A 15,806-nucleotide genomic window follows, 5' to 3' on the forward strand; every position below is an offset into this window, starting at 1 on the left:
TTACCATCAGGGCTGCACAGCTCAGTCCCAGTCGGGACTGCTGCTTCAGCCAAACGTCTCCACCATCTGCGCACACGGAAGCTCACACTTCTGTGCACGTCAGGGAAGCACCGGGCCCTGCCCCAGAACCGGAGCAATTTTCCATCTGCGTGTTCACCTATGAGCAGCCCAGCGCTTCCTCCTGCTTCAGACATGGCTGCTGCAGGGAAGCATGGGGAGAGCAGCAGCTTTGCACTAACCTTCTTTCACCATTACCCACCACGTAAAACACAGCACTGAACACTATGTACAGTCTGCAAAAAGGAACGAGTGACTTTTTTTTGACCAAGCTTCCTTATTAAAAAAAACACAGACAGATATTTTTTAAGTAATAATTATAATACATTAGAAAGAGTCACGGAGGAAGCGTTCCACGCTGTAAACAAGAATAGCAATTAAAACAAAAGCCAATGGTAGCAGGGCTGTCAAAGTGCACGGCCGAGCTCCGGCCTCCAGCACTGGACCCTGCACGGCTATGGCAAAAGGATGGGGAGCAAAGACTGCCTCCAGTACTGGGCCCCGCAGCTCTGCTGCTGCCCAGACTGCATCTGTGCCATGCACTGGGCCAGGGGACAACACAGCCCGCAGTGCGGGCAGCTTGGCAGGGCCGGGAGCTCCTTCCTGAGACTGCTCACAGTCGCACTGGATTTGCTATGGGATGGAGCTGGTGAGGATGGCCCTGGGATGCACACTGGAGCGAGAGCAGCTGGAAGGAAAGCAGCACCCAGCTCTCAGCAGCCCCTGGGGCACTTCAAGCCTCCTTCCAAGCATGATATGGATCCTATGGAAGGCAATTGCTGCCTGTCCTGAAATACTGCCCAGGTATTGTAACAGACTAACAGCTGTAACCACTGCACAGTTACTGATGAACATACCAACTAAACCAATTCAAGCTCCTTTGCCTTAACAACCCATGGTGTTTCAAAGGAACTACTGAGCACCCGTATGGCACTTCTCCTCCAAGTGCTTCACCAACAGCACCGCATGCCCCTGGCAGCACCTGGCGGGGTAGCTGCTTGCTCAGCCCCCTGCTGCAGGGAGGGGACGGGCAGGGAAATGGGTCCAGGGCAGTGCAGCGCTACAGAAGGAGCAGTGGGCTCCTTCCATGGCTTTGCTGCTAACGTGCACATACACAACCAGTTAAACACCCAAAGGGACTGAGTGGATGTTTTCTCCTAGTCTCCAGGTAGGCTTTGCTATGCTGCAGCAGCCTGAGAGATGAAAATGAGATGAAAACCAGGTTTCAAAAGTCTCCTTAGATCTTAGAGGAGCTTTGGCCCATGTTTGCCATTGGAGGGACGGGCAGCGGTCCCACCCACTGTCCAAAAGGTGACATTCCCATCCCCTCTGCCATGAAGCAGTGTCACATACCGCACATCTGGCCTCGCGCTCATTTCCTGCTGCTCCCATTGCTCTTCCTTCTTGCTGAAATCCCTTCGCCAGGAGCTGCTGTGTGCTGGGCACATGGGTTTGGGCCAGTTCTTTCAGTGGGGTGAGCTGCCCTGGCTCCCTTTTTCAGCGCTGCCTGAAAAAGAGGTGCTGCAGGCAGGGATCGGCTTGGATCCCATGTGGTCCCAGGGAAGGTGGGAGACAGGCTCCCAGGGCTCTCCAGTGCACATGGGTGCGGGGGCATCTGTCCTGTGGTGATGCTTGAGGGCATCAACTTCCAAACCTCTGTGCCCAGGTTTCCTTTCTTGGTTGCTGATTTCTGGCCGAGTTAAACCAGGACAAAGAAAAGCTGGGGGCAGTGTGCTCCCTTTTCTTAACTTCTGTGGCATCTCCACCCTGAAATTTTACTTGTTCAGGCAGAAGCAGGCTTCAGCCTGGGCACCACGATGAGGCACCACCACACACCTTCAGCAGGTCGCTGGCAAAGGCAAGGTGCGTGACAGGGGCTCACACTACTGCAGCTACATGGTGCCCTCAGGCTCACCAGGGCAGCAGCCAATTCTCCTCTTCAGTCAGTTTAAGGCAGCAAGCCTGCTTGCTGCCCTGGACCTGCAACACCCAAGCTCAACCTTCACCACCATCCTCATCACCTGGAGAACACGGAGGGTCCTCCGCTGGGGTCACGGCCAGAGCTCATCACCACCAGCTGCCAACACCTCCCCTCTGGGAGTGCAGCCAGGGGCACAGAAAGGGACCGCCAGGAGAAAGGGACTTGCATAGACTGCTGGGCAGTGGTGCTCGCCTGCTGGCGTGCCCCAGCCCCATCTGAAGGGCTGCTGCTTTCTGCAGGTCTGGAAAAAGAAATAAAGGCCTATTGCTACAGAGCAAGGAAAGCCTCTTGCTAAGTATTTTGTACTTCACTGCCTTGTGTCCATCTCTACACCCACCTACCCTGAGTCACGGCGCTCTGTGCTGTCAGGGGGCAGGCAGCAAAGTGCACGTGTTAACCAGCCCTGCTGCTCGCCCCAAACAAACCCAAATGCAAGCACTTCTGTCCATAGAAATGAAACCATGGATGCAAACCAAAGCGGGGGCTGCTGTTGGCTCCAGGCTCCGCAGCCCTGGCTCTCGTACCAAAGCGCAGCCCTGTGGGACACCACAGGCAGGCACAGCCCTGCTGGGGGCATCGTGGGGCTGGTGCCACACTGGCTCCCAGCTCCAATCCCTGCTCAGCCCCATACCCCACTAAAACGTCACCGACTTGGGCAGCTGTGCAGGGGGAAGAGAGCCTGGGCTGAAGCTGTTCTCTGAGAGGGATTTGGAAACCTGCGGGGGAAGTTTTGGTTTGGGGCTCACGGGGGGGCGCGGTGCTTTCAGTGCATTCAGCGGTTTCTGGGTGCCTTGCTGGGCCACCCCCACATCCGACGTGGCAGGAGGCAGCGGGGAGGTGGCAGCCAGGGGATGGGCAGCCTCCGGCCAGGGCAGTGCCACCTGCCTTCTGCTCGCCGAGTCCTGCTCAGTCACATGGGCCACATGCAGGCGGGTGGTGGTTTTCACCATGGTGTGGAGGCTGTTCCCTCTGGCCAGAGCCACGCTCTCTGACAGGATAGGCGTGCTGCTGCCCGATGGCCTGCTCGGAGCAAGCGAGCCTAGGGCAGCAAAGCCTCGCTCAAGTGCCATCTCTGTGCCCTGCTGCAGGCCACCAAGCTCACCCGCAGACGCCGACTTGGGCAGTGAGGCCTTCAAGTCCATTCCGTTCAGCAGCATCGCTCCATGTTGCGCCTCCCCCACGTCCTCGAGAATGTCCCTGTGCAGCGCTGTGGCCTCCTCCCCATGCAGGGAGGATGCTTGTTGTCCCTCAGGTGGCCCAGAAGCAGCAGGATCCGGTGTGTGGTCCATGCTGGAAGGCTGCTCAGGTGGCTGGGCCTCCCCAGCTGGTGCGTCCACAGGGGCATCCGAGGCAGGGTGGAAGGAGCCCACGGAGCCACATGGGGAGGGAGTGGGGCTGGGTGGCTCGTGGTGTGGCTCATGATGCTCCTCGTGCTCACCCTGATGTCCAGCGTGCAGGGTGGACTCTCCACTCCCCACAGCATCCTCCAGGCTGGAGGGAAAAGCCTGCGTCTCGCTCAGCTTTGGAGACTGCTGCTGTGCCATGTCCTCCGCTGGCTGCCCCTCACTCTGGGGGGGGTGTAGCTGGCTGTCGGCTGCTTCATGGGCCTGGCTGCCCGGCACATTGGAAGTCCTGGTGGCCGTCTCTTGGTGGCTGGGGGGCTGTGCGGTGCCCCTGTCTGAGGGGTGCTCACCCAGAAGCCCATTCTGGCCATTGGCTGCTGCACTGGCCTTCATGGCCAGCGGGTTGAGGGAGAGCTCCAGGCCCAGGGGTCTGCGAGGGAACTCATCGGGCTTGGCTGCACCAGAGTGGAAGCAGAGGCGGTGATTACACGAATAAGGGAAAAATCAAAAATAAGAAATTAAAAAACATATATAAAAATATATATAAGTAATCAAAAGGGAACAGGGGGACATGGGGTGAGGGACACAGGAGCTGCTGGCCGCTGTCAGTGCTCTACCCACCAGGCGGGGGGAGGTCAAACTTCATCTTGCGCAGCTCATTCATGGACACCTGCAGCTGGTCAATGACAGTATCATCCTCATACTGCAGCGACGCAGCCATTTTCTCCTGCAGAAATTCCCGCAGATCTTCCAGCGTCATCTTCAGCAAGCGCTCTGGGGAAGGGCAGAGAACACAGCACGGTCAGAGCAGAGGCTTGGCCAGACCCCACAGCTCTGTTTTGGAAAGCAGACAAGCACTGGGTGCGTTGCTCTGGTTTTGTCTAGGCGAGGAGTGAAATCCATTGAGCCAGGGGTCCTGACGCCCTTTTAATGCTGAGGACTTGGGGCTGTCTATGGCTGGCATGCTTTCCCCCAACTTCCTCCAGGCAGCAGCTCAATAGTAGGGGCTGGCAGCCAATGGTGGGGAAGAGCAGTACACGAGTTGAGGGCCATTTCTGCAAGTACTCTCCAGTACCTCTAGGAGGAGGAAAAGCTCCATGAGACAGCCCAATGGCTGCCTCCATCCATGTCTGCAGGCAGGGACTGGATGAGGCATCGGCAGGCCCCACACCACATGCTCCTTGGAGCACAGACAAATTTCAAAGCCAGGCTGAAACTGCTGCCTGCCATCAGAGTTAAAACTTTCTGGAGGCGGCGGCCGTGCAGAAGCTGTTCCAGCCAGAAGCAAATCACCGCCTTCAGATGGCAGCACAGGCTTGGGCTAACCTGAGCCCAGCACCATGTCTCTAGGTTAGCGGCTACGTGGCAGCTCGTGCTGTGCTCTGCCCGCCTGCCACACAAGACACTTACTTTTGTGCAGCTTGAGAATGGTGTAAGCCATGGCCGTCAGGACCCGCTCTCCCTCCAGGATGTAGATGTCCCACAGCCGCAAGGTGAGGGTGAAGGGCGTCTGTTCCCAACACAAACAAAACCAGCCTGTTAGCACCAAGGCAGCGACACTACAGGCTCACAGCACAGAGGTCAGCAGTGTGACTGTGTCCCCTTGCACTGAAACGCACCCTACAGTGAGGCATTTGTAACACAAAACCTTATTTTGTAATTTCTGACTCTGGCTTAAAGCTAACAAACCTGATGGCTTTTTGATGGACCTCCTTCGACCTCCGTAAGAGGTTCTGACCTACACCCAGGCCCATCCTGACAAACAGGAGTGAAGTGGTACTCAAAATGATAGAGCATCTCCCAGGGATGTCAGCCAAGATTTAAGGCACCTCACCACTAATGAAATTTGTACTTGTTTCACTATGACACTAAAGTTTGGTTTTAGGATGCTTCAGCTGCTCTCCAGAGTTTGGTGCAACTGATCACAGCAGCTCTTGTACAGCTGTTGCTAAGGGGATTCTGCATTTTGTACAGCTTGTAGTGACAACAAGGCTCTGCATGCACACATCTGAGCTCACTCCCAAGAGGCCAGCCTGTTTTACAGGAGGCAGGGAAGCAGAAAATCGAGCCTGTGGACACACAGATGTGCTAAACGTCAACGGGTCTTGATCTGTTGTTCACGTGTGCAAGCACAAGGCTGCGGAAAAAATAAGGCAAGCCTTGGCTTGGCCTAGCCCTGGACACATGAAGGTAATTTTCTCATGCTTTCATATCTCCAGTGCATGGCCTGCTCATTTGCATGCAACTGCTGTAGTGCAATTTGTTCAAGTTTGTGCCTCGAGCTCTTCTCCAAACATGTTTCCAGAGCCCAAGTGAGGTTAATTGCCCTCACATGGCTGCAGCAGAGCTGGCAGGCAGGAGGAGCAGTTCTCCCCGTGCACGTGGCTGTTGGAGGCTGCTTGTCACCCTCTGTGAATGACAGGCAGTTAGCTTCTTAGCTTCTCCCTTGTTGAATTTGCTGCCTTATGAGAGCAAGCATAATATTCCACCTCATATATTACTCAAATAATTCTAAAATTACGTTATTTTTTCCACCATTAGAGAGCAGAAAACCCAGACAGATTTGGCATGCACAGGTGCCAGAGCAGAATGCAGCCCACAGGGTCCTCACCCGGTCAATGAAGCACTGCAGGAACCACTTGGTGGTGTAAATCCCTGTCGTCATCTGCTCCTTGTCCTAGGGTGAGACAGTAAGCATAGACACGCGTTTCAGCAGCGGCTCAAGCAATCCACGGGGCTTATCTATGACCTGCCAGGCTCCAGCCATGCCACAACTTCACGGAATGATGCCTAAGAGCTTTTCTGCCCTAATCTCTACTCCAAGGATTTACAAAAACCCCCCCCAGGAACCAAACCCATGTACTCCTGAGAGATTAACACTGATGTTTCCGTAGCGATTCCCATCCTGGCCTCTCGGAGCACACAGAAATGAGGAACCCCAAGCATCCCACAAGCAAACCCACACCTGTAGAGCCCAGCCAGTTGTGCTCACTCCTCTTTGCCCCCACCTATTAACTCCACCTCCCAAACCTTCTACCTAGGCAGAGTTATTTGAGTTTATGCCATCTTCCTCACACTCATTTTCCCCCCGTGTGGCTATAATTAAGTGAAAACACATTCTGACTCCGTTCCACTGGCATGGCTGGGGCTGGCCCTCTGGCAGCACGAGACAGAAGCTGTCTCAGAGAATAGCTGTTCCTGGAGTTGTGTCACTGAGCCCCTGGGAGCACCAGACGCTCCCAGCAGCCTGGCCAGGGAATCCAAATGTCTAAAGCAGATGCAAGGGGGGAAAAAGGGAGCAGGTGTTACAAAACAGTCTCCCCAGCATTCGACCGCAGTTGACATGCCCTGCAGACACCCCTCCAGCCTCTGAATGTCACGCCAGCTGCTTGACCTGTGCAGCCTTCAGATTTTAGCAGTCCCTGCGCCAATGATAACCAGCAAACAAATGGTAGCCATTCCCCTCAGCAAGATGCATGAAAAAAACAACTTAAATGCTTGCCCCTGTGTGGCTGAAGCATAGGCTTAGAAATACATTCAGTTGTGCATACATTTGGCAGAGCGTTACACTACTTGCTTTGGCATTAAGTGTGACTTTTGTGTGGGAAGACTGATAACAAAGAGATACCATGTGCTTCTTCAGTTTCGGGAAGAGTTTGCTTAAAATCTGCTCGTGGTGAGCTTGAAATCTCTGCAGCTTTGGGAACCCAGGAATAAAGAAACCTAAGCGAGAAAAGACAAGAGGAAAAAATTAGAGGAGCTGGGGGGAGTGGTCATAGGGGCAGCCCCATGTTGTAGACACTCACTCCCTGTGCATCTGTGCCAGCATGGGTACAGCACAAGCCTGCTATCTGGAAGGAGATGAGCTTGGCAAGCCTCACATGCACACAGTCAAGCCTCTAACAAGCTCCCTCCTGCTTTGTACCCCAAAACCATAGAATCATAGATAAAGCACTGCTTTAGCAGAGAGCATCAAAGCAAGACCAGCCTGGGTGCAGGCTTCTTCACAGAGCCATCCACAGCTGTCAGACCATCAGGGCTGGCCTTCCGCTTCTGAAATCGCCCTGTGTGCACAGATGACTGCTAACCACAGGATGAAAGGAACTTTAATGTGGTTGAAACAAAATAACACAAGCCCATTCAGTGGAATTGCATCTTCATAGAAACTTAAGGGCATGTAGCTCATGGCATATTAAAACCAAAGTGTTGTGCAGTGCTCTTGGATGCACTTCTGTTAGACTTCTTAAAAACTTGTAAGCTTGAGTTAATTGACTGCCAGGGGCTAGGCACTTCGGAGGGGAGATGTCACATATATAACTGTGTTAATTACAGAGCATTAGAGGCTTGTGCCGATAAACTACATTCTTCTCTTGAGTCTGTCTGCCTGGAACAGAGCTCAGCTCCATGCTCAGTTTATGCTGCCATGTAATTAAGCCATGCTTACTTTAAGCAAGCACCTAAGGAGAAACAAGGCTCTCCTGGCCAAATTACACAGCCTCCTCTCAGCAAGCCCCACAGGAAGAGCTGTTGCCCACATCCCGGCCATCCTTACCATGCATCGCATGCTTCTGGTTGGTCAGCAGCTGTGCCAGTGCCCAAAACGCATCTTCTTCGTTCAAGTACATCAGCAGGATGGCTGCGATCTGACTCATCCCCTGGCAGTAGCTCACCTCCTGCAAGAGCCAAGGGGTACACGTGCTGCATGCTGCCTGTGGCTCTCCTTGCAACCCCATCAGACCCTCAAGATTCGTTACTGGTAAAAAGGGGCACGTGGGGATGACCTGGAGATGGGAGCACATGGATCCTGGGCCCCTCTGATGTCAGGAGAAGCCTGTGTCTCCCATCCTCCTCCAAGGTCTGTCCCGATTTCCAGGTATTTACTGTTTATTCTCTAGTTTACAGTTCCCATATGCCTACAGTGTCTGCCATATGGTCTACACCATCCCACCTGCAAGGCTTGAAGATCTACAGGCGCCTCCACAAGGTGGTTAAAACCAGCACACAAACCATTCCCCTTCTTTTTCCCCAGACTAAAACAAGTGCCGAGCTTTGAGGCAGGCCTCTGAAAAGCACTCTGAATTTGGTTATCTGCTGAACAGCACCTTCAAAAGCTTTACCTAAGATTTTAAGGATGCCAGAGCTGGGAGACAGCTCAGCAAGCAGTTGTTCCTTTGACTGCCACCCGAAGTCACCTGTGCCTCCTGCAATGGAGGCACAGTGCACTTAGCAGCCAGTTTAGGCCTATTCTGCTCAAGCATCACAGCAGTCCACGCACACCAGCATTAGAATTTCAGCTGGCATGACTCTGCCTGAGATACACACACCTGCTGGATTTATATACATGTATCAGGACAGGGCTTTCACTGTAACTGGACTAGCTTACTACTTACAGTGTTGTAAACCGAGTATGCCGACAGGACATGGAACAGTGCCTGTTGCCTGTGAAGAAAGAAAGGACATTAAAATGTACTGCTCACACAAACTGAGCTCAACAGACCCATGGTGTCAGGTCTGGCAGGGGGTGATGGTTTTCCCATGGTCTGGAAAACACTGAGGGACCAAATGCTTTAATCCCAGGGGAAACAACATCACCTTTCCATAAGCAGGCTTCTCCCTTCTGTCCCCGCTAAGGGAGTCATCGTTTTATGGATATGCAGTGCAGCACATATGGTGTGCAGACTGCATGCAGGGCAGCTCTCCAAATCCATCCATCACAGAGGCCATGTATGTTGCATCCCGCTCCACAGGGACTCCCCCAGCACCCTGGCCAACCCAAACCAAGCCCTCTGCACTTGCAAGCCCAGCACCTCCAGGGCAAAGCACTGCAACAGGCTGATGTGCCGGGCTCCAGAACTGGGGCTGAGCATGGTCTGAAGTGGATCGGCCCAAAAAGAGAGGCTCAACAGCTGAATCCAATGCCCGTGGCCCAAGCCTTGTGGTGTGCCCCTCAAGTGGTACTCACTTTACACCATAGCGATCCCGAAACATGATGTGGTTTCGGAAGGTGCGGTTAACATCCAGATCTATCTGCTTGATTTCCGAGGACCAGCTCTTTGCTTGTTGTTTCATTTGCTGGAAGGGAGAGGGGCAGACAAGAGGAAGAGGTCAGACATCATCTAAGCCTGTGCCTCTCGCTATGCAGCAGCGGGAGAGAAGAACCATCTCCCCGCAGTAGAAGTGGCAGCCTGTGAGATGCAGAGCCACCGAGGAGCGATCCCAGCAGTGAGCAGTGACCTGGAGGTGAAGGGATGGGGAACAGCACCAAACCGAGCACAAGGTCGCCCTCCCACCAAGGCAGAGCAGCTGTGGCTCAGCAGCACATGCGTGCCTGCACAGCGGGACATGGGCCAGCACATCCTACCAGCCCCAAAACCCCTTGCAAGCGCAGAGGTGGCGCTGATCTTGTTTGTCCCATTGTGAAGCCTCTTGCTTGTCCCTACATCCACAACACAGGCTTCTTCATGGCACCCAGCCTGGCACTCTCTATCTGGGCCGTAACAAAGCTTCAAGACCTCTGCTGGTGCTTGAGGAACGATGTACACCCATAGCCAACAAACAGATGTATGTACACCAACAGCACTGAGCTCTTCAGAGGCTCAGTCACAATGAAGTCCAAACTATTAAGACTTTGGTTCCTCTGGGAAGTGATCCTTACTTCCCATGCAGAAGATAATCACATTAAGTTTCAGGAATCCTAGAAAAGCAGTTCTGGGATATTGCTTGGATTGGTGCAAATTTTAAGGAACTGGCCAAGTCCAAACCAGAAGCTAAGCTCAAAACTGAGAATCCTTACATTCCCCCATGCTAGTTAATCATTTAAGGCAGTGTTACACAGAAGGGACTGAAGTCCACTGCAAAAAAACCAACCAACCAACCAAAAGCAAATTAAACCGAAAGCTAAGCCCACCTGAACCAACAGTGCACTCCCAAACTCAAGAGTGGACAGATGGACATCAGGAAACATTTCTTTACCATGAAGGTGGTCAAACACTGGGACAGACTTCCTAGTGAGGTGGCGATGCCCCATGCCTGTCAGTGCTCAGGAGGCATTTGGGCAATGCCCTCCCACCCTGCCCAGCCCAGGACACCAATCCAGCACAGCAGGGCCAGGCACAGCCTATGCTCCCTCAGGAATTTTAAGTCTGACCATGAAAGCAACTGTACAGTGGAGCAACAGCACAAGGGCCACTTTTGAATTACTGGCTGCACTAGACAAAGCAAGGTAACAAACATGGCAATGGAATGATGATCAGATAAATGCTATCATCTCCCTGCATTATATCCTGTACTCTCTGCATCTCTCCCTGCCCTTCGCAATGCACAGTCTACCTGAAGTAACACAATGTCTCACACATTTCACATCACTTGAGTTCAGATTTCCCCACATTTCCCTCCAGTTTTCCCTACCAGAACAGCACAGACATCTCTCTCGAAGCCTGTAAATAACCATACTTTGTAATCCTCTGACTTCTCCAAGTGGGTCATCCTCAAGGCACACCAAGTGCTCAAGGCCAATAGGATGTTTGTGCCACAGTTTGTCCTCAACAAGATACAGCAGTCATGGAGCCAGTCTCTGCAGGACAAGGGGCTGAGGCTGACTCAGTCCCATCTGAAAGCAAAACCCCTCTGCCAGGACATGCCTCTGGAGCTAATTAACAAGAGAGCTAATTGCTAGCGGCAGGTGGCACCAAAGAGGAGGAGGATTAAGATGAGCTTTTAGGGGGGTTGAGTACAGCAAAGCCTATTAATCCTGAAGCTCCTGCTCATTGCAGACTCCCCTCTGAAGCAAAGATAAACTGCTTGTGACTTTCATTTGTTTGGATTGTTTCCCTGCCTGCACAGCACCAGCTTCCTGGGAGGGAGCGTGATAAGAAACTACATTATTATAGGCAGCTTCATTATCCCTGCTTATTGCTGTGATCCCAGCTCATGTTCCCTGAGCCCCCTCACGTGACTCCATCCCAGCAGCACTTCACTATTAACATCCATGCTTGACTGGCTGTAATAAGAATTAGCCTCATCCTGCATAATAGGCAGAGATTTTTAGAAGCGCCTGCACCTCCTGGAAGTGGAACTTTAATTTCTGCCTCCAAAAGGCAACAGCCTCTGCAACACCCTAGTGCTCACCCATGGCTCTGGTCACTGTTACAAGAAACGTGTCCGGGCTCTTAAGGGCAAGCTCAGGTCTGCTAGGAGAATGTGTGCCACCCCTGCTGCAAAGCAGCCTGTTTGGTCTGAGCTATGCTAATGCAAGCTAATTGTGAAACGAGGTAGGAAAAGAAGCCAGGCAGCGTAAAGCAGCCTTAAAGTTTGATGTGAAAAATAAAATACAGCAAGCACCATTGCTTGAATTCCTGTTCAATGCACGCCACAGAAATTGCTTATTTGATACCAAGGAATCCACAGAAAAGTCTGCAGGATGAACAGCTCTGGCTGGAAGCAATGCAAGTAGGACTTTGCTCCTATCTGCAGAAGAAATAATGGAAATTGATTTTTAATAGGGACTTTCAAGATAGTACTGCTATAATAATGACTGAAGATAAAAGGAATATACCAGCTGCTTCAATCCAAGCCATTTCAATGCTTGCCAACAACTTCCAGCTGCATATCTAAGTTACAAACTGATCAAAACGCTTTCTAAACCTGCCCTCACCCCACTGTAATTGGCTTTCTTGACTAATGATCCCTTGTAGGCTGGTTCAAGGCTTCTGACTTTGCTACGTATTCTACAATACCAGGAATAACATTTTGAAGTCCACAAAGAGGTCTGGAGCACTCGCACCCAGTGGCTACCTGCTCCAAGTGCTCTGGGATACTGCACAGATAGGCACTTTGGGGAACCACAGCCAACACCTTTACTGAGCTTTCTGTCTGCTCTCATTCCCAAAGATGCAGTAACAGCAACAGCTCCTTTGCCAGCTGCTTCCACAGAACACATGGGAGCAGTGCACTGGGGAAGCAGCCGGCCAGCAGGTCCCAACCTGACATATGCAAGGATAAGGAGTTTATCCTCCTTTCTTTCTCACCCCTTGCTAACTTTAAGCCTTTCCTTCTCAGAGCTCTCAGCAGGTCACTGCAGGGATTCAGCCCAGCCACCAGCGCATGTTGCACTCTCCCCATCCCCAAAAGCTGCCCCATTGGGATCCTCACTTCCCTCCTGCCCATGGCAGACACAGATTCCCCTGTCCTCAATTGGTCCTACGTCCACCACTTGGTCCACCCTGCCCCACCACAGCAGCCCAGGCACCTCCCTCCCCATTTGCTCTTGTGCTGGCCCCATACCTCATACTTTCCTTCATTTTCCTTCTTCATCTTCTCGACGTCCAGCAGGAGCGACCAGACCTGGCCTCGCACTTGGAGCGGAATGCCTTTGTACACTCGCCGACACATCTGCCAGGGGGAAAAGGCACGCACTGTTAGTGTGCTGCAGCACGGCTGTGCCCATGTGGCACCACAGCAGCCCTCAGCTAGTGGACCCCTTGCCTGTTCTTGTTCAGAGAGCCATTTCCAGTTTGATGAGTGGGCTGGGCACCTGCAGCCATCAAAGACATCTTCTCAGCCAAAATCCAGACACATCTCAGGCTTTTGAGCTCGCTAGAAAAGCTGGGCATGGACCAACGCTGCTATAGGTGGATGCACCTCAGGTGCTTCAGAGCTCTTACATTTCTAATAGCCAACCTGCCCTTGGAACTCTTCTCTTGATGTCTCCTGCGGCCAGAAGCAGTACCCTCGGCTTTGCAAGCCTTTGGTCTGACCTGGTGTGGCCACTCTTACCTGGATCCTCAGGGACTGGGAGACAAATGCATTTCCCCTTGGAGAGGAGAACCCTCACCACAGGAGTCACAGAGATGTGTCCACAGCAACACCTGAAGGTAGATGGATGTGGCAAGGCAAGTGGGGGGCTACACCAAGGGCTCTCATGCTGGAGGATGGAACAGCCCATGTGTATCCCTCAAGCAAGGACAGGGATCAAACAAACATGCAAGTTTCCTCCCTTCTGCCTCCATGTGTTCGCTTTATGCCTTTCACAGATGCCTCTTCCCTTTTTCTTGTCATAAGGCCCTCTCTCTCTGAACAGACCATAAAATTTCAATGGGAAACAGAAAAAAGAGCTTTTTGTTCCATTCCTGACTTCTCCCATTAAAAGAACTTAAAAAGAAAAAAAAAAAAGTGCCTTATGCCTGAATATTTTCCATGCTTGAACTTATCCCACCCCCTTGAAACGTCTTGCAGCTGCACTACAGAACCAACTGCAGGATTCCTCCAGGCTCCTGAGGACCCCAGGGCTGCTAAAGGATGTGCTGCGCAGGGCCAGGCTCCAGTTACAGGGGGCTTACGTTAGGATGCGGGGATTCCCTCAGTCCCCTAAAGGGACTGAAGGACCCTATAGGACTGGGCAGAGCAGCAGCTCCATGCCCTGCTGAGCAAAATCCATTCATGCTGCTTGGCTTAAACTTATGTGACCTCCCCTCAAATCCCTCTTCTCTTTCCATAAGCTTGGTAGAAGAGAAGGGCTGTGACTCGAGGGGAAGCATCAAACCACGCTATCAGCAGGAGGCTTTCCGGACATTCTGCAATGCTGCCTTTGCAACCCTGGTGCTAAGCAGAACATCTGCTGCTGTCTACTCTCCTTTCTAGCACATCCCGCACCATCAGCTTCCTTTCTTCTCACCTGAGTTTTCAGGACTGGCCCTGCCCCAGGTCTGTTGCTCACTGCTCCGGGCAGTCTCACTTGCTGCAAAGGTCCTGTGCACACACTGGACCACCACATCCTTCAGAAACCCAGTGTGAGACCCTCACCTAACACCAGGCGAGAGCTGCCCAGGAGGCAGCAGCTCATCGCCAAGATGTGTGCACAGAGGGAGGCCTCCAACCTGCCCAATGATTGCCTCTGTTTTAGGGGTACGTCACTACTTCAGGGTCTGCTAAAATCAGCATGGAAGAAGCACGATGTGTATGTGGAACAACACAATTACGTGAACCACTCAAAGACAAACTGGAAAGGAAAATCATAGAATCACAGGATGACTGGAATTGGAAGGGACCTTTAAAGGCCATCTGGTCCTATCCCCTGCAGTGAACAGGGATATGTACATTAGATCAGGGTGCTCAGAGCCCCATCCAGCCTGACCCTGAATGTCTCCAAGGACAGTGCATCCACCACCTGCCTGGGCAACAAGGAGCCCATGAGAGCCTGGCTCACAACTTCGTGATGCACAAGCTGAGACAGGATGAAGAAAATGGAGCATGTACCCATTTAGTTAACAATCATCCCATGATTTGTTTGTTTCCAAAGCATTAGGAGAGAGTGGCTGACAGCCACCAAGGTAGAGCAAGATGCTCAGCTTTGTGGGAAGAAAATTATTTTGTTTTGAATTCTCAGAGCTGTTATTGTTATATTGTAACAAGTGCGGCATATATAGTAAATGTCTGTAATGATTTTCTCTGCACAAGAGCGCAGCAGAAACAAGGGAGTTACAAAACATGCTGAGATGGAAACGAACTAAAATGCCTCTCTGCTATTTATCCAAAGGCTTTCCTCCTCCCACCACTTCCAGAAGTGCAAGTGATAAAACCTCAGTGCTGTGAGTCATGCGGAGGGAAAATGAGCAATTTTCTTTTGTCGTGAGACTTGAAGGAAAACATGGAAGTTATCATTAACAGCAGCAATTATGTGGGGAGGGGAGTGCAGGTGACAGCAGCTGCTGCTCCATGTGAAAATGAAGAACCCTTCCAGTCACCATCTTTTGGCTTTAATAAACTGCTCAATGCTTGCAGCTGTGAAAAGAGCATCAGGACCATGGCCCAGGCAGACTGACACAGCCAAAGAGGGCAGGGAGAACAAAACCCATCCCACTTCACAAGTGGAGGTCCTGGGGGCTGAAGTGATGGCCCCGTGGCTTTCAGCAGAGGGGTGGACCCGAGTGTCTGGGGAGATCTTCACTGCCCTGGTGGCACATCATGAGGACAATGTGGCAGCTGTGGCAGAGACCATTTGCTCCAGTGGTGCAAACGTTCCTTTCCTGTGATACTGCTGCTGGCAGCAGCACAGTAGGGAGGAAGCCTGACTCGGGCCAACCCTGTCATGACAAAGGTCTGCAGGCTGCCCCTAGCAGAAGCAGATTACTCCCTGCTGGGAGTCGGTGCCAGTCAACACACAGCCCTGATTCATCCTAAACTGCTTTGCAGGCACACATCGGATTAAGTACCCAGCACCTCAGTGACCTTTAACAGAGACAAGGCCATGCCTGTGTGCAAAGACAGGCTTTGCCTGACATCCCCAGCCAAAGATATCCCTCTCCAAAGTCCTAATGCAACAAGTAGCATGCACGCGGCATGCAGGTCACATCTTCTCCCCAGCTCTCAGTCCCACAGGACAGATGCTTCTGGTTGAAATCCAGTTATTCCAAAGCTACAATGAATGA

General features: G+C 52.2%; 1 protein-coding gene across 5 annotated transcripts in view; it reads right to left on the reverse strand.

Moving 5' to 3' along the window:
* Positions 288-15,806, reverse strand: part of LOC110400760 (USP6 N-terminal-like protein) — a 62,654-nt gene continuing 47,135 nt past the window's right edge. For all 5 annotated transcript variants that reach the window (XM_021400925.1, XM_021400923.1, XM_021400921.1 and 2 more), the window contains 9 exons: positions 12,664-12,771; positions 9,344-9,453; positions 8,772-8,820; positions 7,934-8,054; positions 7,010-7,104; positions 5,993-6,058; positions 4,792-4,891; positions 4,003-4,155; positions 288-3,836 (listed from right to left, as the gene is read on the reverse strand). In XM_021400925.1, coding sequence (XP_021256600.1) covers positions 2,674-3,836; positions 4,003-4,155; positions 4,792-4,891; positions 5,993-6,058; positions 7,010-7,104; positions 7,934-8,054; positions 8,772-8,820; positions 9,344-9,453; positions 12,664-12,771 — 1,965 coding nt within the window. In that variant the 3' untranslated portion in view covers positions 288-2,673. The remainder of the gene's footprint in view (positions 3,837-4,002; positions 4,156-4,791; positions 4,892-5,992; positions 6,059-7,009; positions 7,105-7,933; positions 8,055-8,771; positions 8,821-9,343; positions 9,454-12,663; positions 12,772-15,806) is intronic.

Source organism: Numida meleagris, chromosome 6 (genome assembly GCF_002078875.1).
Source record: "Numida meleagris isolate 19003 breed g44 Domestic line chromosome 6, NumMel1.0, whole genome shotgun sequence".
In the NCBI taxonomy this organism is placed as follows: domain Eukaryota; kingdom Metazoa; phylum Chordata; class Aves; order Galliformes; family Numididae; genus Numida; species Numida meleagris.